The sequence below is a fragment of the Maylandia zebra genome, linkage group LG3, assembly GCF_041146795.1.
Source record: "Maylandia zebra isolate NMK-2024a linkage group LG3, Mzebra_GT3a, whole genome shotgun sequence".
NCBI lineage: Eukaryota > Metazoa > Chordata > Actinopteri > Cichliformes > Cichlidae > Maylandia > Maylandia zebra.
In genome coordinates, this window is record NC_135169.1 from 33,069,051 (window position 1) to 33,094,617 (window position 25,567).

The 25,567-nt window shown below is 41.7% G+C and overlaps 2 protein-coding genes across 4 annotated transcripts; both read left to right on the forward strand.

Moving 5' to 3' along the window:
- The first annotated feature begins 291 nt into the window (after positions 1–291).
- Positions 292–6,243, forward strand: ptgr1.1 (prostaglandin reductase 1, tandem duplicate 1). The gene is made up of 9 exons (XM_024806241.2): positions 292–446; positions 2,817–2,965; positions 3,090–3,135; positions 3,268–3,327; positions 3,781–3,948; positions 4,283–4,556; positions 4,940–5,045; positions 5,393–5,511; positions 5,613–6,243. The coding sequence occupies exons 2-9, from the start codon at positions 2,860–2,862 to the stop codon at positions 5,721–5,723; spliced, it is 990 nt and encodes a 329-aa protein (XP_024662009.2). The 5' UTR covers positions 292–446; positions 2,817–2,859; the 3' UTR covers positions 5,724–6,243.
- A 140-nt stretch (positions 6,244–6,383) lies between these two features.
- On the forward strand, positions 6,384–23,944 carry LOC106676943 (prostaglandin reductase 1). 3 transcript variants are annotated; one of them, XM_076881723.1, is made up of 9 exons: positions 6,384–7,111; positions 12,722–12,848; positions 12,948–12,993; positions 13,082–13,141; positions 20,791–20,958; positions 21,368–21,641; positions 21,773–21,878; positions 23,217–23,335; positions 23,436–23,944. In XM_076881723.1, the coding sequence occupies exons 2-9, from the start codon at positions 12,743–12,745 to the stop codon at positions 23,544–23,546; spliced, it is 990 nt and encodes a 329-aa protein (XP_076737838.1). In that variant the 5' UTR covers positions 6,384–7,111; positions 12,722–12,742; the 3' UTR covers positions 23,547–23,944. The 3 variants fall into 3 exon arrangements, with proteins under 3 accessions (XP_076737838.1, XP_024662010.2, XP_024662011.2); XM_024806242.2 differs by lacking the exon at positions 6,384–7,111 and adding an exon at positions 11,966–12,075; XM_024806243.2 differs by lacking the exon at positions 6,384–7,111 and adding an exon at positions 11,991–12,095.
- The last annotated feature ends 1,623 nt before the right edge of the window (positions 23,945–25,567 follow it).

Genomic DNA, 25,567 nt, shown 5'->3' on the forward strand with positions numbered 1-25,567 from the left:
GTTCATACAATATATTGTATGAACGTGATCCTATATTGTACGAACGTGATGATTATGTATATTGTAATAACGTGATATTATGTTGTTCAAACGTGAAAAGTATATTGTACAAACATGATAGTATATTGTACAAACAGGAAAAGTATCTTGTTAGAACAATAAACTTTTCACGTTATAACGTGATACACTTGTATTTTTCTTTTGCCTGGGTGGCAGCTCTACGCTTCCGTAGGAATCAGCTGTGTTTTGCTGCCCATTTTATTTCGAATCTGGCGAGCCAGTTCCTGAATCAGTCACGTGGTACGGACTGCCCGCGAGGCCTCGAATGTCACTGCATACGTAATCAAAGCGAGCTTCGACACGCGCTTCACAAAAACTTCCCCGAGATTACCCGACACAGGTATCGAAGCTTCGACACACAGGACACATCACTACACACTTCATCGGTAAGGCAAGGCTCCAGTCTATATCGTTATTTGTGGAATAATAGGATTTACTCAGCTGTACTGTTTCAGTAGAAGAGGCGAACTTAGGAGTGCAGCTACAGGAGGGAGTTGCAACTCACTTTTAATGTGTTAGTCTGCGTCAGTATTATTTGCCAAAGAACATGGACGCTGGAGTGGGTTTTACGAAGTACATCTATGAGACAAGAGTTCATTTATAAGGCTATGACGACTGAAAACCGCAGGATACGCTTCCTGCATTGTTTTGTGTGTGCGTATGACTGTACATGTGTGTTTTTGAGCATGCTAAGAAATTGTGCATTCCTAATGAATTACTGCTCCCATAACAATATCTGGGAAATTATAATCCGATAGTGACAGTATCAGATAGTTTATAGTCAGATACTTTATAGTCAGAAGAAACAGGTGTTATGAGATAATAAAAGACACATTCTCCCATACTTAAGAAATTCTTTTGTTAGAATTTTTAAATAATTTAGCTATAACAGTCGTAATAATAGTAATAAAGATCATTTATACCAAGTGAAATAAAATATTTAAAAATCATCAGAGCCACATGCTTTGTGTTTTTACTGAAAACCTGTCTGTGGATTTTTTTTAAAAAAAGCTGTTTTTTGGGGTTTTTTTCATGTGACAAACTATGTCTGAAGTACAGTAATATACAATTTTCACTGAAGAAGGATTGGCTGTCAGTGAGTCGTTTGGCGCCAAAAAGATAAACAAGTCGTGCTTTTTCGCGGCAAAACATCCATACAGAGCGCGCGTTGCAACGCATGACTAGCGTCAGAGGCGGAGCAAAACTTTTAGCCAATCAGATTTGGAGATACAAGCTCTTCGTCCTCGCCACCCTCCCCCCATCCCCCGAAACTGGAGATCCACCTGCTGACATCAGTCTTTAACCGTTTCTTTTAGTGATGGGAAATCCGGCTCTTTTTAGAGAACCGACTCCTTCGGCTTGACTCACTAAAAAGACCCTCCTTCGGCTCCCAACCTGATCTTCAGGTTATTTTGTTGCTTAATTAATTTATTATCAACAACAATATAAAATTATATACAAAATGAATTACTAATATAAAAAAACATGTTTTTTTTATATATGTTTATTATATAAATATGCTTTTATTTATTCACTCCACATAAAATGTAAAAAATAAATTATAAAATACAAAAAACAACTATTTACAATTTAACTTTTAACTATTTAAATTTTAAGCTTTTTCCTTTTAAACAAATTTAAAGGGAAACAACACAAAACACTGCAAACCACAACACAATAAAATATAAATTAAAATATGCAAAAAAACAAACAAACAAAAAAACCCCAAAGATGCACGTTCTCTGTGATGATTTTTTTTGGAAGAGTGTTTTCCTGCTTGGAATTGCATACATAGGATTCAGTGCATGAATAAACTTTCTGAATCCTTTATCATCCACAACTGATGATAAAGGATTCAGAAAGTTTTATAAGACAGAAAACTCCTATCAGACTTTTCATGCTGAATAATGATAAATATTCAGTATTGAGTTCTGTCTTGCTGGGGGTCACAGACTTCTGCAAAAACTGTCTAATAGGGCTTTGGAGTTGACGTAACGCCGCAAAACTTACAAGAATGAAAATGTGACACCAACAAAAAATGATTGCAGAGAACTCGATATCAGCTCGTCTCGCCGCTGCTATCCAAGCCTGACGTCTTCGTTTGGTAACATCAGATATATGAGATCCCTCACGTTGCTTCCAGGAGGGGAACTCATTTTCTTTACTATACTTTTCTAATGTGATGATGTTGTTGCCCCTGGCTTTCTCTCTCTCTCCCTCCTGCTCTGTTCCTGTGCTACCTCGAGTGTAACTCCCCCCTCTGCTCAGCCCAAACACAAGGCTCACGTGCGACGTGAAGCGAAAAAAGTGAGAGAAAGGATAGGGGGGAAAAAAACCATGGCTCTCGTCATTCACTTCAAAGAGCCGGCTCTAATAGCCGTTTCGTTCGCGGCCGTCATATCACTAGTTTCTTTGTATGAGACAAAAGAGTTCATTTATAAGTCGTATGATTGTACATGTGTGTATTTTTGAGCATGCTAAGCATTCCTAATGAATTTACATTAGGAAAATTCAAAAAAATACATAAATTACAACTCAAATTTTAATCACAAACCCATCTTCTGAGCTGGGCAAGGCTCTGCAGCAGGCTGGGAGTCAGGACCATCAACAAAGTACAGCGAAATATTTAATTTACACAGTGTCACTAAAATCGCTCACATCTCAATGGATTTTGGCTGATTATCTTAGAAACTTAGGAACTTCCTGTGAGTGGTGAAAAGGCTGGTGATGATTTTCATGTCTTCTTATGTTTACAGAAGCAGTTAAAAGCTATATCTGCTGCCATACAAGAGAAGCATCATGGTTCAAGCCAAGTTCTGGGTAATGACTAAGCACTTTGACGGCTTCCCAAAAAACAGTGACTTTGAGCTGAAGGTGGAGGAGCTCCCTGAGCCCAAAGATGGAGGTAGGACTTTGTTGTTGTTTTTTTTCTCTCTGATAGGACAGAAAAGACCCCCCCCACACACACACACACACAAACAACACACATATTTATTTTGTCAAATAAATGTGTGTACCTATGTTTTCAGAGGTGCTTCTGGAAGCTGTGTTTCTCAGTGTCGACCCGTACATGAGGTGAGTAGAGAGCAGAACCACATACACTGAATCATTTTCATAGCAATGCTACGTTTAGCTCATTTTTATACAGATGAAAATGTATTTCAAAATGTATTCGACTATATTGTAACACACTGCTTGTTTCATCAGGCCGTTCAGCAGAGTTGCCATGAAGGAAGGAGATGTGATGATTGGAACTCAGGTGGCCAAGTAAGAAACACAAACAGCACACGGGGAAAGCTTTTATCCTCGGTGATGTGCATGCCTGATGTTTACTGAAAAAGAACGCGGCCTTCGTCTGCTGCTAATGACCAAAGACTTTGTGTCATTCCTCACTGACTCGAGAGTAAAAACAGATGTTGAGACACTGAGTTTGTAGCACTGAGAACACATCTGCTTCGGCAGTCAGTTTTCCACACAAAGCAATGTCACACAGAGGAAAGGCTAACATGTGATAACATGAACTAATATTGCAGAAATACACATACCGATTGTACAGGTGCTTATCAGTGCTCAGGCTGGTATTTGAGTAACAAATACCTGATAAACCTCTAGACTTATAATCTACAGTTTAATTTTGCGTTTTCAGCTACTAGCATTATCAAATTATCATCTCAATGAGAAGCTTTTTAATGTGATTATTATGTTGTTGTTTTCCTTTAGAGTGATCCAGAGTAAAAATCCAGCGTTTCCTGTGGGAAGCCACGTTGTGAGTGACAGTGGGTGGAGAACCCACACAATCAGTAATGGGACCGGCCTCACTCCCATCCTGCCTGAGTGGCCTAAAGATGTGTCCCTGTCTCTGGCTCTGGGTGCCATCGGGATGCCCGGGTAAGACAGATTTAAGTAACCTGCAAAGTCATTTTCTATTGGATGTTAAATCATGGCAGGATGTTCTGACTTTTCCAGCAGTTATTAGGTTGAAAATTGCAACCAAATAAAAGCATTAAAATCAAAAAAACAAGTAACAGTAAGACGTGAGTGATTTTATAGAGAAATATTTACATAAAATAGTCTTCTTTTAAGACAGTAAGAGGACAAACCCCAGATGTTTTCTCCTGTTGATGAGCTGAAGCAGAGTTTGTAAGCAGTTATTTTTGTGGGTATAATTAATATGGAAATCAAAGAGGCAACAGCTGGATTTACTGTTTCCGTCTCTCTGCAGACTGACGGCTGTTTATGGGATAGAAGACGTGTTGGGTCTAAAGGAGGGTGAGACCCTGCTGGTGAATGCTGCAGCTGGAGCGGTGGGCTCCGTGGTGGGACAGATCGCCAAGATCAAGGGCTGTAAGGTGGTGGGCTCGACAGGCTCTGATGCCAAAGTGGTTTTTCTCAAAGAGCTGGGATTTGATGAGGCCTTCAACTACAAAACTGTGGGTTCCCTGGAGGAGGCTCTGAGGAAGGCTTCACCTGAAGGATACGACTGCTTCTTTGAAAATGTGAGCATTTGTGATGTTAAATTGCAAAGCTTTGTGTTTTTGAGTGACAGCAGATTACCGCTTTTTGGCAAGTGATTGAAACTCCACGTGCCGCCATGACCACCCCGTTTCCCTAAACGTAAAATGTCCAGTCTCCCAAACTTCGCGGGCATGAGTCGAAAGTCAAGTTCGGAAATGTTTGATATGCGATTTGTCAGTAATGGTTAGAGCGCCACCTAATGGGACAATGATAATCATCATTGACTTCGATCAATGTCACATCAGATCGAAAATGCTGGGTGTAGGTGTTGGGCGTGGCTCGACGCGACGGGGTGCGAGGGCCCTCATAACGCTGCTTGCAGCTTTAATTTGTTTTTGTTTGTTTGTTTTTTTGTTGTTTTTAGGTGGGAGGTTCTTTTGCAACTGTTGCCCTGGAGCAGATGAAGAACTGTGGAAGAATAGCTGTGTGTGGAAGTATCTCCACCTACAATGACAGTACACCGCAGACAGGTGAGGATAGCAGGCATCATTTTTTAGAGAGTTGTAAAAACTCCGTCATTGTGGTATTTTTTATTTTTTTTATGAGACAGTTAATGATGTCATGTTTTCTAAAAACAAATAGATCCTAATGCTTTCATCAATTAGCTTAATTCCTTCTTATAATCAGAAATGCAGTTAATACACCCATTAAAATTTCTCATGTATTATTGTTGTTTTCCACTAGAGGGAGACATTGCACTACTGAAGTGTGCTTTAAAAGCTGTGGAGGCACACAGAGTTATTTTAGATATGGATTGTAGTTTCCTTGCTGTGAAATATGTTTTATATTTTTCTCTCTTTAATGACCTGTGTTTTAGGTCCGTATCCCTACTTCACTATGATCATAAAGGAGCTGAAGATGGAGGGATTTATGCAAAGCAGCAGGCAGCACAAGCACCCTGAGACCCTCAAGAGACTGTTAGCATGGGTGAAAGAGGTTAGTGGGAGCCTTTCCTTTAAGTAAAGATGTAAACATCAGTTCCCCATGTTTCTGTTGTGATGTATTGTATTTGTGATGTGTGTATTGTGCGTCCACAGGGCAAACTGCAGTGTCGGGAGCACGTCACAAAAGGCTTTGAAAACATGCCGGCTGCTTTTATGGGGATGATGCGGGGAGAAAACATGGGCAAGGCCGTCGTCGCAGTCTGAAGAGTTCAATGCAAGAGAGCCAGCATTACTAATAACTGCCATTATTACACAATCTATGAATTAATGAAGAATCGAGCAATCACCATAACAGAATCATTTCACATTAACATTTCACTTGTTTTTCTTGTTTTGTTTTGTTTTTTTAGTGTATTGGTACTCATCGAAACAGCAGTCGAGCGACTCTTGTACACTTTAATCATTCAAAGAAATGTGATTTCTAGTCAGAAATCAGTCGTTCATAACGAATTGTTAGTTAAATCTGAAATATTACATTGAAATTGTGATTGTAGTTTACATTTAGACGTTTTGTGTAGCACCACCATCTTCACCATTCAGCGACTGAAACCTGAATGAAATTTTACTCAAGAAAAAAGGAAATTGGTCAAAGGACATCATTCTGTTACGATCAGTGCAGATGTCTGGCTGCTACGTGTACACATTATTTACTGCAGAATGATTAACCGCATGCTTTGTGTTTACTGGACCTTTCTGTGTATAAAGTTGTTGTTTTTTTGTTTTTTCTTTGTTTGGTTTTTTTCCTTGTGAAACAACAATTCTGTGGCTTGCTATACAGTATGAATCTGATGTTTGCAGGTTCTGCTTCTTGGGACTCCCATATCAAAGGCAAGAGCAACTTAGATCCCAGCTTGTTTTCCACTAAAGCGTTACTTGTTGAAATATGATTTTGCAGTACGTGTGCAGCTCATCTCTGCACAGGCAAGCACAAAAGTTAGTAAGTACACTAAAGTATAGTTGTTTGAATGATTTCTTTCCATCTGTATTGAAGTAATCAAATTACAACTCAGATTTTAATCACAAACTCATCTTCTGAGCTGGGCAAGGCTCTGCAGGAGGCTGAGTCAGGACCATCAACAAAGTGCAGCAAAATATTTAATTTACAGTGTCCCCAGAAATCACTTGCATCTCAATAAATTTTGGCTGATTATCTTAGGAACTTATTCCCCATAAAATTCAAAACTATTTAATAACTTTAAAGCTTGATTTTGGTGATTTGCAGCAGAAAATATGTTGAGGTTCAGATTTCAAGCTTTAAAACATCTATTGCACATTTCAACATGAAAGTGCCAGATCCCATCCTACTTTTATTCAGTGGTATTTATATCAGACTCTTCACAACAACAGTTACCCCAAGATGCTTTATATTTTAAGGTAAATATAACCGATATCAACTACGCACTGTCACATGACCCACGTCAGCTGATTTGAGGTCCCTCTCCTGATTTGCTCCTTCCAAGTCGCGGCAAGGATGAAAACCGGCTGTGGAGGGATACTTCCGGGTTCGTCGCCTCCCTTGGCTGTAAGCTAACGGCATTGTAAAAAAAGCGTTTCTCCCCTCAGTTCGTCTATAAAATCTTATCACCTTAGCGGTGAGTGTCCTTAACATCTACCAAAAACAACGTTTTAGTTGTCAGTAACGAGTCGATCGTTTCCGCGATTAAAACTACTTCATTTGGTGCGTTCCCACCGCGAGCAGAACTCCGGTTCGAAAACTGCTGTTTTTGAACACTTTTATTTATTTAAGCACTTAAATGGGCTTTCTTTGAAACAAAGTGCAATTGACTGATTATTGTTATGTGTTGCCTTGAATTTGGCGATGCTGTCTGTTTCTTTATTGTCGTTTTTGTATTTGTTTGTAGTGAACGCTACTGGAATGTATATATTATGCTACGTAGCCAAAATGATTAATAATTTAACCATTGTACCTTTGTGAAATATGATGATGATTCACATTGTTGCACAGAATTACAGAAAAAATGATTTGTTGAACTTGATGTGCTAATGGGCATTTTTCTGGCCTACAGGTCAGGGTTTTTTTTTCCCCACACTGAATCGATCATTTTCATATTGAAATGGCGAGCCGGTAGGACCATTCTTTTCCCCTCTTTTCACCCAGTTTGCAGTCTTTTGATTACGGACCTATTTTGCCCATTACATGAAGCTGGACCCTAAGGAGGAGTTCCTTAAAATTGAACTTGAAAAGAAACTTCAAAAAAAGGACCGAAAGGACTCTTGCACAGAGAATCACAACATTAGTTATTAGTTAATTGTGGTACATTTATTTTGTGTTTTGTATTTATTATTTTGTTCCATTTCCCCTTTCCCCCCATTTATTCAATATATTTTGGGGTTTTCAAAAATATAATTTGCATTCTCTGGTCTCGTCATTCACACCATCTAGGCTCCATACAGAACTATTTCTTCTGCGCGTCAGTCAGTAAACTCACCAATTGCAATAAAACTAGCCCTTATCTAACTTTGCGTTACATAAAGACTACAATAAGACAGAGAAACCCTTAATCAGACGAGCGAGCACTTGGGTGACAGTGGGAAGGAAAACTCCCTCTTAACAGGAAGGAACCGCTGGCAAAACCAGGTACAGGATGGAGCAACCATCTGTCCCTGCCATTTAGGGGTGATGAGAGGAAGACTGGACAAGACACCCTGTGAAGGGAGACAAATAATGATGAAATGCAAAGGTGTATTTAAAAAAAAAAAAAAAAATACATGAAGAAGAAACACTCAGTCCATCATGGGAATCTGTCGCTGACTGCGTGTAGAGTGAAGAAAAGGACCTAAGCGCTGACACAGAGGGAGATGAAAAAAGGGTTTAAACAAAGTGAGCTGTTTATTATAGGCTGGTTTTGGTTTAAACCCTTTTATTCGACAAGAATACCAAAAAAAAAAAAAAAAAAAAGCGAAAGCAAGTAGTGCGAAAACTAAACTCAAAGACTGGGAAAGTCCTACGAGAAGCGTCAACTTAATAGGATGGTTAAGACTGCCATGAGGATTGTTGGTGCCCCTCTCTCATCTCTGGAGGAGATCTACAAACAGCGCTGCATACACAGAGCTATATCCATCATCAGAGACCCCCACCACCCCTCGCATGGCCTGTTCTCCATCAGCTGCAGAACCACCAGGATGCTGGATTGCACAAGCCGTGAGAATGATAAACGGACTCTGCCCCCCATCCCACCCACACAGCCATTCACACAGCTACACTGTGAGGTCCACAAACGGACTGTAATGCTCCCTATCTACACACGCACACACGTACACACATACAATACACTCCCCAGATACACACACGACCTAATTTAATCATCCCCTTCCGTGAAAGGACTGCTGCTCTCCACCCGAATGAATGTGACTTGAGTTTGTTTTAGAATTTAGATTTTATGTTATTTATCCATAACTATTGTTGCAATTCATTACTGCCTTTTACTGCTCTTTTTAAACGTATTCTTTTTAAACTGCATTATTTATTGCACTGTATTGTTTATTGCACCGTAGAGGCTGGTGAGAAACAGTATTTCATTTCAGGCTGGGTAACACCATACGAAATGACAATAAACTTCTTCTTGAGTCTTCTTGAGTCAAACTAATAATAATACTAGAACTTAACATCCTTTCAATATAATATAAGAAATCACAAATACAAAAATAAACACAAAATGCTGGGTCCTGACAAAATCCCCCAGCGGCCTTGACGAATTGCAGCGTAACTAACAGAGGAGTCGGGGTCAGCTGATCCAGGACTAACTGTATGTTTTATCAAAAAAGAAAGTTTTAAGTCTAATCTTGATGGTAGAGAGGGTGTCTGTCTCCTGAATCCAAACTGGGAGCTGCTTCCACAGAAGAGGGGCCTGAAAGCTGAAGGCTCTGCCTCCCATTCTACTTTTAAATCTATTGAGAGCATGTAACCAACACTTCTCTTTAAAGTTAGTCTTCACCCAGTGCAGTGAAACTGGCTGCCAAACTGATGGCTGGCTTGCCATCCAGAAAGCTGGAGAAACTTAGTTTGTTCATTTTTATGTTTCCATCTGGGATTTCAGCAAAAGCTTTTGCATATTAATGCGCTCTGGTATGTGCTCTGATATTAGCAGTATAAACTGAAATTGACTGAAGGCGGAGGGGAGAGTTTGTTGAAGAAAACCTGCCAGAGAGCAGGTTAAGATCACAGATTGTGTTACCTTGGTAACTGGCACAGGGTTTAAGCGAGATATCTTTGTCAGGAAAAAACAAAAAGCCATAGTTTCCTTAATCTCAGGGTTTTTGTTTTTTCACGAAACACTGCTTTGTAACCCTGGGGTCCGTTCTTCGTACTTCGCTTACTACATCCAAGATCAAATGACACATCCAAGATCAAATCATCGCGCTAACTTTGAGCTCGCTATTCCGGTTCTCCGAACACACCTGTTGTTGACGATTAGTACAGCTGGATGAAGTAATGTGAGATCACTGGGTGGCTTAACAGGGGCTACGCATCGATAGTAGAAACATTGATCGGCAACCCTTTGATTGATCGGCGAAAATGTCGAAGGGGCGCGCTCGGTATTTTTCGGCAGCAGAGCAAGAACTCTTGAGTGAGGGATTTCAGGAGTTTCAGAGTTTAATTAAAACGCAAGGGAACACTGCAAAGGCTGCAAAAGCAAGGAGAGAGGGCTGGCAGGAAGTTGCTGACAAATTAAACTCGTAAGTAATTTAATAATAATAATAATAATGGATTGGATTGATATAGCGCTTTTCAAGGCACCCAAAGCGCTGTACAATGCCACTATTCAGTCACTCTCACAGTGGAGGCAGCTACGGTTGTAGCCACAGCTGCCCTGGGGCAGACTGACTGAAGCCAGGCTGCCATATCGCGCCATCGGCCCCTCTGGCCAACACCAGTAGGCGGTAGGGTAAATTTATTATATTACACTATATTATATTATATTATATTATATTATATTATATTATATTACACTATATTATATTATATTATATTATATTATATTACACTATATTATATTATATTATATTATATTATATTATATTATATTACATTATATCCTCTTTCACATTAGAGCCACAACAGGACCCACTAGAACATGGGAACAAGTAAAAGTGAAATATAAGAATATTCTACAGAATGGTAATATTTATCACTTATATTGCTTTTAGTCTCTTGAAAAGAGACCCTGAAATAATCTGTTTGTTTGTTTATAACAGCAACCAAGAAAAGGGCAGAGCAAAAAAAAGACAGGTGGTGGTCCTGCACCCCCTCATCAACAAGTTGGTTAAGTGAATAATACCCTCACGGGAAAATAGATATCTCTCTATGAGCACACTGTCGCGCTGAGCTAAAGGATCCTGTCTATCCCGCAATATACGCTGAATTCTGAGGACTCTCCTTATCAATCTTGCACCTTCCACAATGGGTGGCTCGCGTATACGGACAGGACATGGCTGCGACAGACTTCCCAAATCCACCTTCGCTTTTATAGCCGTGGTCTCTCATCTTGATTACACGAAGTAATTTACTATTACTACGGTACTCTAAAATATGAATTACATCTGGAATAATCAAATACATGAAATAGAATGATTAATGGTACATTTCCCTTTTTTAAGGAAATGACCTGTATGTATCTGTATGGAATCAATAAAAGGGTCAAGTGCTGCATTATCTTTAGTTACATTGATGTTTTTTATTTATGGTGAAACAGTGGTAAAATATCGCTGTTGCTTTCGTATAAATGAAGCGGACATACCTGAGTGGCCGCGATCTAATCCTGTTTACATAAAGTAAACCTGCTCCCGAGCAGCTCTGTTGCTATGACAGCAAGTCGCGGATGAGCTTCGGGGAACCGAACGATCCAAGATCACGCGAAATCGTCAACAATCAAATCCAGCTAACTTACTTAGCGAGGTACGAAGAACGGACCCCTGAGCATTAAAAGTCAAACCTCTGATATATATTTCTTTTTTTTTGTTGTTGTTGAAAACAACAAAATGTGGTTTAGAACTAGAAGATTTAGATTTACAGACTTCAAAACTTGGCAAGAACAGAGTTTTGTTTTGTTTTTAAGTAAAGGATTTAAAGCTGCTTTTATCTGCTTCCTTATTAACAAGGAGTGGCCACAGTGGGTAGCTCCATGTGTTTGACCTGAATAGATACATAAATAGTTACAGGTCAAATTTGATTCTAGAGCACACTGAATGTCTAGGAAAAATGTGTTTTTGTGTCTTTTGGTACTTTAGGAAAGGTCATAAAATTTCAGAATAAAAAAAAATGTAACTATTTTTTACTGCTGTCAAATTTCAAAGATGGCTCAAATTTAACCCGAACAGTATGTAAAAGTTAAAGTAAATATCTTGAACCTTATTGGCAGGGTACCCTCTCTCACAGCTCAGAAGGTGTGCACAATACTTTTAGCCAATCAGATTTAGGAATAAAAGAACGTCTCCTGCCATGTCTTCTTTTAAGCTTTCACAAACCTGTCTCTGCCCACTTCCACCCACACGGACCCCACATCTTCTACTATTTCTGTGAGAAGAGAGGCGACTGGTGAGTTCCAGCTTTAGAAGGTAGAGAGCTGTTAGTGAAATGCATTAAATACTATTTTTCTGGATCAGGTGACGCTGAAGAGAAGTAGCAAACAGACGCAGGGATTAGTTATCACTTTTAAGCCTTTGCCTAAGCCATTATCTCGCTACCGACCATAAAATATTTGATACAACAGTTTAATGGCCCATTGTATTGTGTTTCACCATTGTTTAATTAAAACACAAAGAAAGTATACGTTCACTGTGGTTCTAAAGTCTGAAACTCAAACGCATTAAACTTTAGACTTCTCCTTTTTTCTTCGTTTCTTGGGAAAGAAAGATCCTTCCTGTTTTTAAGTGTGCATACTTGTATGTGAATGGACACCACTCTCTTTCTACTCCCAGCACTCAAAGAACTTGTGTGTGAATGTTTGTGTTTGTGTGTTAAAGATGTCTGCATTTCATTTGAATTGTTCTTATAACCACAGCTAGGTCACTCATCAACTCTAAACTAGAAAATGATTTGTGCTGTTTGATGCTCACCACAGCTAAACGTCACAGAGTGAACGTCACACTTCAGGTTTTATTCAGCTCTATTTTGCACAGCGCTGGATGACTCAGCACTTTCATGTCTGTTGATAACTGTGACGGGCAATATTTCTTTACAGCGGCCATAAAAAAGAAGAATCATGGTGAAAGCTAAGTCATGGGTAATGACTCAGCACTTTGACGGCTTCCCAAAGAAAAGTGACTTTGGGCTGAAGGTGGAGGAGCTCCCTGAGCCCAAAGATGGAGGTACGTCTTTCTTCTTTCTCTCTACAGGAGAGCACCTTCTTCAGTTTTTGTCAAACATTAAGCATCGAGCACTTTAAATGAGTTTAGTTTTGTTTACAGAGGTGCTGTTGGAAGCTGTGTTTCTCAGTGTCGACCCGTACATGAGGTGATCAGAGAGCAGCGTCACTCATTACTGAACTACTTTAATGCTCCTGATATAAATGCATATTGTAACACACCCCTGGTCCCAACAGGCCCTTCAGCAAAACCCACATGAAGGAGGGAGATGTGATGATCGGAGGTCAGGTGGCCAAGTAAGAAACACAAACACACCTGCACACAGAAAACTTGCATGATGTGCTGTGATGTGTACGTTTACTGACACAGTCTGTATCTGCTGTTAATAACACAGCGACATAAACCCTCTGATAAGTAAAGTTCCTGTGAAGTCTCAAGCTGAACATGAAAAGAAACACTGAAACTTTCTGGCCTGATTAACAGCTGAAATCATAGAAGAATCTGAGAAGACAACTGTACCTTTACTTTGTTGCTTTAACATTTAGTGTATATCATTTTTCTATGCCAGGGATTCAAAAATGCAGATAATAAAAGAAACACAGATTCCTACTGCTATGCTTGCTTGGGGAGCAGATTAAATTGATTTTTTTTTTTTTTTTTTTTTTTTTTTTTTTTTTTCTTTAAATGACATCAGAAACAGCAGTATGCGACATTACGTGATGGCAGAGCTTCAGTTCATCCTTTGTCATTTTTTTTTTTTTTTTTTTTTTTTTTTTAATAAATAGGACAGGGGGAATGAATGAGAGAGAGAGGGGGAGAGAAAGAAAGAAAACCCAAGGGGAGAAGAGACGGTGAGAAGGGGGGGGAAGAGAGACAAAAAAAAAAAAAAAAACTCCTGGGTCACCTGTATGGAGAAAAAACAAACAAACAAACAAACAAACAGAGGAGACAGCAAACAACAAAGAGCAACATAATAATAGAGAAAACAAAGCACCATCACAATAAACTAGCTAGTCATAGATATCAGTATTTACTAAGTAATAAACGATATTGTGCAGCACGCAAGATAGACAGCGCACAGTGTGCTTTGAGGCAGCAGCCAAGAAAGCTTTAGTCCGCGTCTGTGAATACCCATGTGTGCATACCTGTGTGGATCAGCATGCTTGCATTCCAAAGGTTTCTCCATGTAATGATCTGCTAGGGAGTGTGGGGGGGCCACAGCCCCGTCCTCCAGGGTGTGAAGCGGGTATGGAGGAGATCAAAACTCCAGACATCCAGAGGACCCCAGAACACAAGAGACCATGGAAGACCAACAGAGGGGCAGCCGCGCCACTGTTCCAGTAAGAGCTGAGGAGAGTCCCAGATGAGGGCTCACTCAGCAGCCGCGGAGCAGAAGCCAGGGGGGGTTGCAGTGACGCGCCCGTGAGCTCCGCCGGCCCCCAGCTGCGCCTGAGTGACCGAGCCCTAGGCCGAGAGGCCGGGGGCACCCCACCTCCAAAGGGGCCCGAGCGAGCCCCAGGCCCCAGGCCCCGACAAGCGGCCGCCAAGGAGTGAGCCGGTGTGTACCCGGACGCCCACCCCCAGACACAAAGAACCACCAACACACCGACACCTGAGGGAGTCCGCCACCGGCAGGGGAAGTGGTGGTGGGTGGAGATAGGCCTCCAAACCTTGGAGGGCCTGAGGTGTCCCCAGAGAGGTGGCGTCTGATACCCAACCTGACATATAGACACAGACATACAGGCACACACAGACACAAACATCCATTCCCACCCTCATGCTCTCATATGCACTCACTCCACACTCAACCAACGTGGAGACAGACATAAAGAGACGCTGTACACACAATCACACTCCCCAAGCGTACTCTACAAACCGGGTCTAGGTACCCTTGCCCCTGGAGGGGGGAATTGCACCCAGACCCAGGTGGTGTTACCCTTTTCCCTGCGGTGGGGAGAGGCAGACCACCCCGACTCCGCAGCAGCAGGGAGGCCCCACACCCCAGACCGCAGTCGGACGGCCAACTCCTCCTACTAGCCCCCCCGCTCCAGCAGGCCGCAGAGAATGGGGGTGGGAGAAGACTCCAAACCTCCCTCCACCCGCTCATTGTAGTGTTGATGCATATGTGTTCTAAGGTGCAATTAAAACCCAGGAGGGCATGGAGCTACCTGCCAAGGAGCAGCAGGTAAGCGCATGGTCCCTCCTGCTAGCCCTCAATGACTAAGTGTATTTAAAATTGAGAGGTGGGCAACGACGTCAGGGGTGAGGTATACACCCTGATGGTGATTTGGACTCCGTGATTGTGCCCACCCCCAAGATCCTATATGTATGTGTAATGAGAGTGTGAATAATGTGAATGTCTAAGTTGTGGGATAAAATTGAGGCAGAGGCAGCCAGAAGGGGACAGGGGGGGGGGGTAGCCTCCTCTGCACCCTGGTGACATACCCCCACTCCAAGGCCCTGCATGTGTGGGTGGTTGTGGAGGAGCGGGAAGAGGGAGGCAGCTGGAGATGGGGAGGGAAGGAAGGGAGGGGCAGGTAACCCCTCCCTGGGGCCAGCTCCCCCGCTGACCCCAGTAGGCACTCCCACCCTCCGCGACCCGCCAGGGAAGGGGGGCCCAGGCCCATCAGACCGGGGCCCAGTGCAGTAGCGCCCCCCGGCTCCACAGAGCCCTGGACAGTCCACCCAACCCCACCACAGAGAAAACTGCACCCACCCCACCAACCACACATCTTCCAGACTACATAAGACGGTAAACGCCCAGGCTGAGATCTTCCTCCACCTCTCCTGTATCTCCCCCTCCTGCAGAGAGTTCCTGAGAGAAGAAAGCTCCTGCCAGATGTGACCATCCCCCCCACCAGTTGAAGAGCCCCCCAGGCGGCTCGATGCACCGGCGGCACCCTGCTCCAGGGCCGGGCCCCCATGCACCCACCCGCCCACAACCCCGGCAACACACCAACCAGGACCCGAGCCCCCGAGGCCCGGCCCGGGCCCCCGCCCAGAGACGGAGCACCCCCAGAACCTCACGCCCATCCCGGACCCACCCAGGGGCAGCCAGGTTGCCAGGTCAGTAACCCACGTCCGTCAGCACAGACCCTCCCCTAGCCCCGCTGCACGCAGCCGCGAGGAAACAGTCACCTGAGAGCCAACAGAGCCCTCAACCGGACGTGACCGCTACCCCGGGTTGAGCCCCCCAAGGAAGATGCCTCCGGGGAACCCCCCGACGCCCTAAGCCTGTCCCTACCCCCTCACCAATCACAACAGTGAAGGCGGGACCAAACTATGACCCCCCACCCCCACTAGGTGATGGAGCTGATAAAAGGGGCCCAGAGCAATTGATCTGATGTGGTGGCAGAGGCTGTGTCAAGACTAATGTAATCTAATAGATAATTTCTATATTGGTTAGAATTAAGATTATTTTTATTTTTCCAGTTCATGAGGACTGTTTTCTTGGCTATGCATAGGGCAGTGAAGATCATATGGGCTATATTCTTTTCTGAAGTGACATTATCTAAGCTGCCCAACAAACACACTAAGGGGGAAGTTGGAATGTTACATTTCAGACATTTTGATAAGTCTTCACATATCTCGCGCCAAAACTTTTGCACTGGTGGACAGAACCAAAGAGCGTGGATGTAATTGTCTGGTGTATTGCCTTGACAGTGTGAGCAGTTGTTGGAAGATGTAAAGCCCATCTTAAACATCCGATGACCTGTATAGTGCACTCTATGAAGTATTTTGTATTGTATTAATTGCAGACTGGGATTTTTAATTAATTTAAAAGTTTTTAAGCAAATCTGAGACCAGAAGTTTTGGTCTAGGTTGACTGATAAATCTGCTTCCCACTTTGCAGTAGGAAGGGATATTGATTCATCTAATTTAGAAAGTGTTCTGTATATTTTAGATAATAATTTGGGGGATTTAAGAGTAAGAAAATGTGCCGCACTTAGTGGTGTTTGTAATTCCACTTGACTGAGGTTAAATTTCTTTTTTACTATGGATTTAATTTGTTGATATTCTAAAAACCTTGTCTTGTTGATCCCATATTGTTCAACTAGTCTGTCAAATGGAATAAATTCTGTTCCCTCTAATATATGTTCTAAGTATTTAATTCCTTTACAACTCCATTCTGGGAAATTAATCATATTATTGTTTTGTAATATGTCAGGGTTATTCCAGATAGGTGTACGTTTGCATGGGATTAATGAAGACTCCGTTATTTTTAGAAACTCCCACCATGCTGTTAGAGAAAAGCTGATGTTGATACTTTTAAAGCATTCATGTCTTTTGATGTTTGAGCTAATAAATGGTAGGTCTGAAATCTCTAGATCCTTGCATAGTGCCTGTTCAACATCTAGCCAGGGCTCAACTAAGAAGGTATGTTTTAACCATTCTGAGATGAACTGAAGCCTGTTGGCTAAGAAGTATTGGTGAAAATTAGGCAGATCTAATCCTCCTCTATCCTTGGTTCTTTGTAGCGTTTTTAAGCTAATACGCGGGGGTTTATCTTTCCAAAGGAATTTGGAAATATATGAATCCAGAGATCTGAACCAATCTTGTGATGGTTTGTTAGGGATCATCAAAAATAAGTAATTTATTTTTGGCAAGATCATCATTTTTATAGTGGCGACCCTTCCCATGAGTGATATGGGTAAAGATTTCCATCTAGTCAGATCGCCTTCTACTTTCTTTAGAAGTGGGATGTGGTTTAGTTTAGTTAAGTCTGAAAGCTTAGGAGAGACATTAATACCTAAATATTTAATATTTCCGGATTGCAGTGGGGCAGAGGAAGAATTATGGAAGGAGCAGTTAATGGGGAGAACTGTAGATTTTGGCCAGTTAATTGAATAATCTGAAACTCTTGAAAACCAGTTTATTAAAGTAATTACCTCAGAGAGGTTGGTTTGTGTGTTTTGCAGAAAAAGCAACACATCATCCGCATAGAGACTGATTTTATGTTCTATGTTCTTACATTTTATGCCCTTAATTGTTGTAGCCTGTCTAAATGCTGCTGCTAGAGGTTCGATAAAAATTGCAAAAAGTGAGGGGGAGAGTGGGCATCCCTGTCTGGTGCCCCTCAGGAGACAGAAGCTGGAGGATGTCTGGTCATTTGTTCTGATACGAGCCGTTGGGGAATTGTATAATATTCTTATCCAGTTTATGAAAGAGTTTCCAAAACCAAATTTGTGTAAAGTTGCGAATAAAAATTTCCAATTAACTCTGTCAAATGCTTTTTCTGCATCTAGAGATAATATTATGGCTTCGATGTTTTTATCGTATGAGTAGTCTATTAAATTAAGTAATCTACGAGTGTTTGTTGAGGAGTGCCGACCTTTTATGAAACCAGTTTGGTCAGGATGAATTAAGAGGGGGGTCATTTTCTCTAATCTCTTTGAGAGAGCTTTGCAGATTATTTTAAGGTCTACATTTAAAAGAGAAATTGGACGATAGCTTGAGGGAAATAAAGGGTCTTTGCCTGGTTTTAGCAGGAGACTAATGTTGGCAGAATTCATATTTGGTGGTAGTCTGCCCTTTTCCTCGATTTCCTGCAACATGCTGTGGAATACTGGTGCCAAAATTGTCCAGAATTCTTTGTAGAATTCTGCAGGGAAGCCGTCTGGACCTGGAGCCTTATTATTGGGCATACTTATCAGGGCTTCCTGGAGTTCACTTGGCGTCAGTGGCGAATCCAATTCCATTGCTTGACTGTCTAGTAATTTTGGAAGAGTTACGTTGTCAAGAAACAGATCAATTTCATTTTTAGATGGGTTTATTTGTGGTGAGTATAAAGTTTCATAGAAATCCCTAAAAATGTTGTTTATTCTTCCAGGATCATATATTGTGTTCCCCGATAAATCTTTAGCAGCACATATAGTTGTTTTTTCTTTATTTATTTTTAGCTGGTTAGCTAGAAATCGACCTGATTTGTTACTGTGTTCAAAATTCTGCAAGCGAAGTCTTTGTATAAGGAATTGTGTTTTTTTATTAATAATTTCATTTAATTCTAGTTTTGTTTTGCATATTTTGTTCAATGTTTCCTGATCTTGGTCGCACGCGTAGGCTTCTTCTAGTGATTTGATGTTTTTTTCTAATTCCTGAATATTTTTGTTTTCTTCTTTCTTTTTGTGTGATGAGAAAGAAATTATTTTACCTCTCATCACAGCTTTCCCTGCTTCCCATAGAACAGAAGCAGATATTCCGGGAGTGTCATTAAAGTCTAAATATGAAGTCCATTCCTTTTTAAAGTATTTAATAAAGTCTTCATCTTTAAGTAGTGATATATTAAATCTCCAGTTTTTACTTGGCGTAGTATTATTCTTGTGCATTAGTGTTAAAGATACAGGAGCATGATCGCTGACAGCTATAGGATGAATCTCAGTGTCTGAAATGTCACACAGCAGTGAGCTGCTGACCAAAAAATAATCCAGACGAGAGTAAGAGTGATGAACATGCGAGAAAAAAGTATATTCCTTACTGGTGGGGTGAAGAGAGCGCCATGCATCGCAAAGACCAAAGTCGTTCATATACTGTTTGATTATATTTGTGGACTGCCAATTACGCTGAGTTCCTGTTGTGTTGAGCCTATCCATTTCTTCATTTAGTCCAAGGTTGAGGTCACCGCCAAGAATGAGTGTGCAATCAAGGTGTTCAGAGAGTGCACTAAAAAAACCGTGGAAGAATGAGGGTTCATCAACATTTGGACCATATATACTAACAATACATAGTTTTTGGTTCAATATTGATAGTTTAATAATTAGAAATCTACCCTCTGGATCTATAACTGTATCGAGTACTGTAAAATTAACATTTTTATGTATTAAAATTGCTACTCCCCGTTGTCTAGAATTATAACCGGCTGCAAACACGTTAGGAAACTCAGGTGTTTTAAGTTCGTTTAAACCTGTGACAGGTTTGTGAGTTTCTTGTAATAAAACAACATCTGCCTGTAGTTTTTTAAGCTGGTTAAATATTTTTAACCTCTTTCCTCTGGTGCCAGCTCCATTTACATTCCATGTGACAAACCTCAGCATGCCCTTAATTGTGCGTGTATGTTTAATGATGTATGCTGGGTGTTTCGTTTAGACAGGTGGAGAGAATATGGAAACATCCCTTGTTTGTAAATAGAAAGAGAAAAAGAAGTGTGGTGAGAGACTCCATAAGTCTGACTATGTGTGTGAATATTCACTAATATGAACAAGCGTGGCTTGCTTATGTGTCCTGCAAGTCTGTGCGTGCTGTGAGGCTGTTGTGAATGTGCTGCCGTTGAGCTGATGTGTTTGCGTGATCGTGTTGTGAAAATATGGAGAAATAGAGGGTGTTGTTTGTAGGTGAGTGGGGAAGTAGGTGACCACAGCAGTGAAAGACAAGAGAAAGAAAGAAACCACATGAACTGTGAGCGACAACAAAAAAAAGGAAACGAAACGGAAACATTCCAATTAAAGCAATGACGGAGGGTGACGGTATTATATCTGCTATGACATCCTACTGATATTACTAGGTTAAACACATTTTAAAGGAGAAAGTGTGAATGAATAAGAAAAGAGTGTAGCGGGTTCTTATCTGGAGTGCAGTCAGTATAACCACGGTGTGGTGCCGGGGTCGCGGTACAGCTGTCCGTCCACGTAGAGCCGGTCCACAGCGATGACAGCACGGGAGCCTTTCTGGATAAAGCTACGTCGAACTGGGAACAGATTAAATTGATTGAAATGTCGGGATTAATGTGAAAAAGCACAAAATCACACTGATGACCAGGTAACTTCAAGACTTTGTTACAAAGACAAACTTGAAACAAAGACGCCCACCACCAAAATTAATATTTGCACAGATTAATTTTGTGTTCTGACTGTTTGCAAACTGAATTATCCCAGTGACAGGACAGACTGAAGTGAAAACAGGTGAAAGCTTTTTTGTTTTTTTTTAATATTATGTTACTGTTTTCCTTTAGAGTGATCCAGAGTAAAAATCCAGCGTTTCCTGTGGGAAGCCACGTTGTGAGTGACAGCGGGTGGAGAACCCACACGCTCAGTGATGGGACCGGCCTCACTCCCATCCTGTCCGAGTGGCCTAAAGATGTGTCCCTGTCTCTGGCTCTGGGTGCCATCGGGATGCCCGGGTAAGACAGATTTAAGTAACCTGCATGGATCATAGTCACTTTCTATTGGATGTTAAATCGTGGCAGGATGTTCTGACTTTTCCAGCAGATAGATCGATGTGAAGTTATATCAGCTGAATCTTAAATGTAAACTAAAAGCATTTGAGAAATTCATCTTAGTGATGTAATACTTTCCTTTTAAGTGTTTGTAAGGTGTTTAAGAGGTCAGCTAAACATGGTAATAGACACCAGAGTAAGTAATGAGCAGGAAATAGTTTTATTTTAAGAATATAAATATATGTAAGTGGCTAACTCCAGATGTTTTGCTGATGAGCTGAAGCAGAGTTTGTAAGCAGTGATCTTTGTGGATATAATTAATCTGGCAATCAAAGAGGCAACAGCTGGATTTACTGTTTCTGTCTCTCTGCAGGCTGACGGCTGTTTATGGGATAGAAGACGTGTTGGGTCTAAAGGAGGGTGAGACCCTGCTGGTGAACGCTGCAGCTGGAGCGGTGGGCTCCGTGGTGGGACAGATCGCCAAGATCAAGGGCTGTAAGGTGGTGGGCTCGGCAGGCTCTGATGCCAAAGTGGCTTACCTCAAAGAGCTGGGATTTGATGAGGTCTTCAACTACAAAACTGTGGGTTCCCTGGAGGAGGCTCTGAGGAAGGCTTCACCTGAAGGATACGACTGCTTCTTTGAAAACGTGAGCAGTGGTGGTGCAGTTTCAAGCTTGCATTTAATATTTAATCATTGCTCTACTCTTCTCTTGCATTCACACTGCATTCCTCACAGCACGTTACAATGCGTGTAAGTGACACTGCTGCTTGGTTTTAGGTGGGAGGCCCTTCGTCAGATGTCGTCCTGCAGCAGATGAAGAACTTCGGAAGAATAGCTGTGTGTGGAAGTATCTCCACCTACAATGACAGCCAACCCCAGACAGGTTTGTTACTGCCCTAACTTACTTTTTATTTTAAAAACTCCTGAGAGTTTTGTTCCTGCTAGGGAACAACCAGGGTTAGTGCACAGACACGACCACCAGGCAGACCACCACATCTGTCTAGCACTTTCAAAACCCTCTTATTGGTTTTTGGTGACCGAAGAGCTCACCCTGATTGGTCAAGGGCGGAGTCCTTCCAGGACATGAACTCTCGCACATAAGGATGATTTCAACATGTAAATTAATCAGAATGTTTTTGGTTTTTTTTGTATGTAATTTGTATAGTATTTTTTTTCTCTCTTATTTCTTTTCTAAATGTACTTGTATATTGTTCACATGTTGAAATAAATTACCAAATACCAAATAAGTGTAAGGCAGGGGTAGGCAACTCCAGGGCTCGAGTGCCGGTGTCCTGCAGGTTTTAGATGTGTCCTTGATCCAACACATCTGATTTAAATGGCTAAATGACCTCCTCAACATGTCTCGAAGTTCTCCACAGGCTGGTAATGAACTAATCATTTGATTCAGGTGGGTTGACAAAGGATGATATCTAAAACCTGCAGGACACCGGCCCTCGAGGCCTGGAGTTGCCTACCCCTGGTGTAAGGTGACTCCCAGAAACAGATTAAAAACACAATAAAAGCATGCGATAAGCTATAAGAACTAAAAATCACACTTAAGAATATAATTAAAAGATTAAAAATGACAAAAGCCTACATCTCATGTGAAAAAAGGCAAACCTAAAACAAACCACCCTGGCCCGGGATGACACACACATAACCAGCTACTCCCTGAGGTCATGTGATCAGGGCGTTCTGTCTGTACATTGTTCAAGGCTGAAAACAGTGTGTCCCACACTCTGGTTTTTATGTTCAGCATTTTTGTTGTGAAGCACTTTTGAATAAAAATATCACAACATGCTGTATAGATCAAGTTTTACTGATAATTTGTGAGTCGGCTCTGTGCACGCTGATGAATGATCTCATTCTTGTTGCCAGCTGGGGTGTTCAGAGCTTTCATGACCAAACTTTAGGGATTCATTTGAATTACAGGTATAAAGGTATGTAGATGGTATTAGACTGAAGTGGAACAGTGACCTTTCTGGAGGGGGCCTGGACCCCAAAGGCCCACACACAGCACTGTGAAGAACACAAAATGCATTTAATACACCTGCAACAACTTCTTCTGTATTCATGTGTTTTTTCCACTAGAGGGAGAAGCTGCACTGCTAAAGATCCACAAGTGCTGTGGAGGCACACAGATGGTTATTGTAGACATGAACTGTAGTTTCTGTGAGTGAAAGATGGGTTAAATTTTTCTCTTGAACGGCCTGTGTTTTAGGTCCGTATCCCTACTTCACCATGATCTTTAAGGAGCTGAAGATGGAGGGATTCTTGCAAAGTAGGTGGGAGAACAGGCACCCTGAGACCCTCAAGAGACTGTTAGCATGGGTGAAAGAGGTTAGTGTGAGCCTTTCTTTTAAATAAAGATATAAACATGCTTCCCCATGTTTCTGTTGTGATGTATTGTATTTGTGATCCATTTATTGTGCGTCCACAGGGCAAACTGCAGTGTCGGGAGCACGTCACAAAAGGCTTTGAAAACATGCCGGCTGCTTTTATGGGGATGCTGCAGGGAGAAAACATCGGCAAGGCTGTCGTCGCAGTCTGAAGAGTTCAATGCAAGAGAGCCAGCATTACTAATAACTGCCATTATTACACAATCTATCAATTAATGAAGGATTAATCAATAACTATGGAAAACAATAATTCCACATTAACATTTCAAATTCCTGATTACTTTTATAATCACAATGATATCAAAGATTAAAGCAACTCTGGGATTTAGAAATGTGATTTCTAATCTAAACAGCATTACTTTATAATAAATCATTAAAGCTACATCTGAAACAAACCATCCACAATTGGAAGAGTGAAACTTTTAATCTCTAGAATTGAAAATTTCCTTAAGAAGGAGAAAATGGTGATAACTGTAAGACTTTCACTTTGCTGTGGTGAACAGTGTGGTTCTAGAATCTATTCTCATATTAAAATATCGATATTTTAGTACTTTGGGGTAAATTTGTAGTTTTTCATTAACAGGAACACAGTGAAAAGAAACTATATCATTCGGATCGTCTAAATGGGAAGGAACTACTTCCTCTTACGCCTTTCATAGTCATATGTGAAATACAGCTGTAGAAATGTGTCACAGCCCCTGGCGTGCGCACTCACAACAGTGACTGAGCCTAAACGGAGTCATGTGTGGACGTATTTTACCTCCACAAACAGTCAAGACTTGGTTTGCGATGCATGTGGCATCACAGTGAGGTTTTGTGGCAACACCACTTACCTCGTCAAACACATCAGAGTAAATCATATCACAGAATATGACGAGCTTATGTTGAAGCAAACTGAAGAGGAGGAGAGGGACAGGTGCTGCTAGGGCAAAACAGACATCTCTTGCGGAGTCCTGTAGTGCTGCAGGCAGGCAACGTGTTCAAATAGCGCAAAACTTCAGGTTTTTTATTTCTATATGATCATTCTGCATCATTAAGCAAGAAGAACAAGTAGTCTGATGTCCTGTAATCATTATGAAGCTCTATTATTACAATTACATAATAGAATTATATATTGTATTATGAAATACAATGAAACATGTTTTTGTTCAGAGTATCGGTATAGGACTTTGTAGGTGATGTCACGCTGCAATGCATTGTGGGAGTGCGGCACCATTTCAGCGAATGCAACCCCCCCTCCGTGTTGGAAGGAAGATTGCTACAAACCATACTTAAAAGCAGCTAAAAAGACAAAGGACGTTATAGACACAGATTCAAATGCAAAGAGATGGTACTTGCAAAAAATACCTTGCATTGGAAATGTGGACCCGTATGAAATAACGGCAGTGGAGTAGAAACCCTGAAGACCAACCGCTATTGACTAAGCCTGATATAGTTATACAAGGACTGTTACAGATGAACCTGCATACTGGGTTTTGCTGGGTAATATGACCAAGATACAGTCAGTGGTGTTACGGCCGAGAGGGCCCGGCTGTGGGTGTGGACTCAAATGCAGACACAGAGGGAGGCAAACGGGCGTGAACACAGTGCTTTATTTACAAGTGTCTAGTGAAATTACACAACAGGAGACTATGAATGCTATGAATTATGAAATGCTGTGAACTGTGAGGCCAAACTGTGAACATGAAACTGAGTGCTATGGCTAGGTGCTGGATTTCACGGATGGAAAAAAGGGGCAGCGGCTTGGATGGAGGTACGCAGTCACTATAATGAGAAGAGACAAGTAGTCAGTGGCAGTCCAGTGAATCACAGCTGCAGGATTAGGCTATGGAGGTTAGGGCTTACGCGTTGCAGGTTTAAAGTGTCATGCAAGGAAGGGGTGTCCAGGGGGTTCCGGGTGAGGAATGTCCAGAGAGGATCCAGAATATGCGTGGAGTGAGGGACTTGGCAGGGAGGCAGGCAGGTGTAGTCCGATGGTGGAGAGGAAGAAACCAGATGACAGAACCAGCGTCCAGGCGGCGATGAGAGTAGCTCGGGAAACGTGACTGGCAGGTGGGTCATGGGTTAGCAGAAGATCTGGCAGAGGTCTGTTGTGAATGCTGGTCTTATATGCAGGTGACTTGATTGGAACCAGGTGTGGAAGCTGATTGGAGTCTCTGCCTGAAGGTAGAAC

What these genes read in the sequence shown, in the direction of transcription:
- ptgr1.1 (XM_024806241.2), top strand. Translation starts at nt 2,860, where the DNA reads ATGGTTCAAGCCAAGTTCTGGGTAATGACTAAGCACTTTGACGGCTTC. An exon ending in ACGACTGCTTCTTTGAAAAT is followed by an intron (nt 4,557 to 4,939) that starts GTGAGCATTTGT and finishes TGTTGTTTTTAG; the next exon opens with GTGGGAGGTTCTTTTGCAAC. An exon ending in TGTTAGCATGGGTGAAAGAG is followed by an intron (nt 5,512 to 5,612) that starts GTTAGTGGGAGC and finishes GTGCGTCCACAG; the next exon opens with GGCAAACTGCAGTGTCGGGA.
- LOC106676943 (XM_076881723.1), top strand. Translation starts at nt 12,743, where the DNA reads ATGGTGAAAGCTAAGTCATGGGTAATGACTCAGCACTTTGACGGCTTC. An exon ending in CCCTGAGCCCAAAGATGGAG is followed by an intron (nt 12,849 to 12,947) that starts GTACGTCTTTCT and finishes TTTTGTTTACAG; the next exon opens with AGGTGCTGTTGGAAGCTGTG. An exon ending in AGTGTCGACCCGTACATGAG is followed by an intron (nt 12,994 to 13,081) that starts GTGATCAGAGAG and finishes TGGTCCCAACAG; the next exon opens with GCCCTTCAGCAAAACCCACA.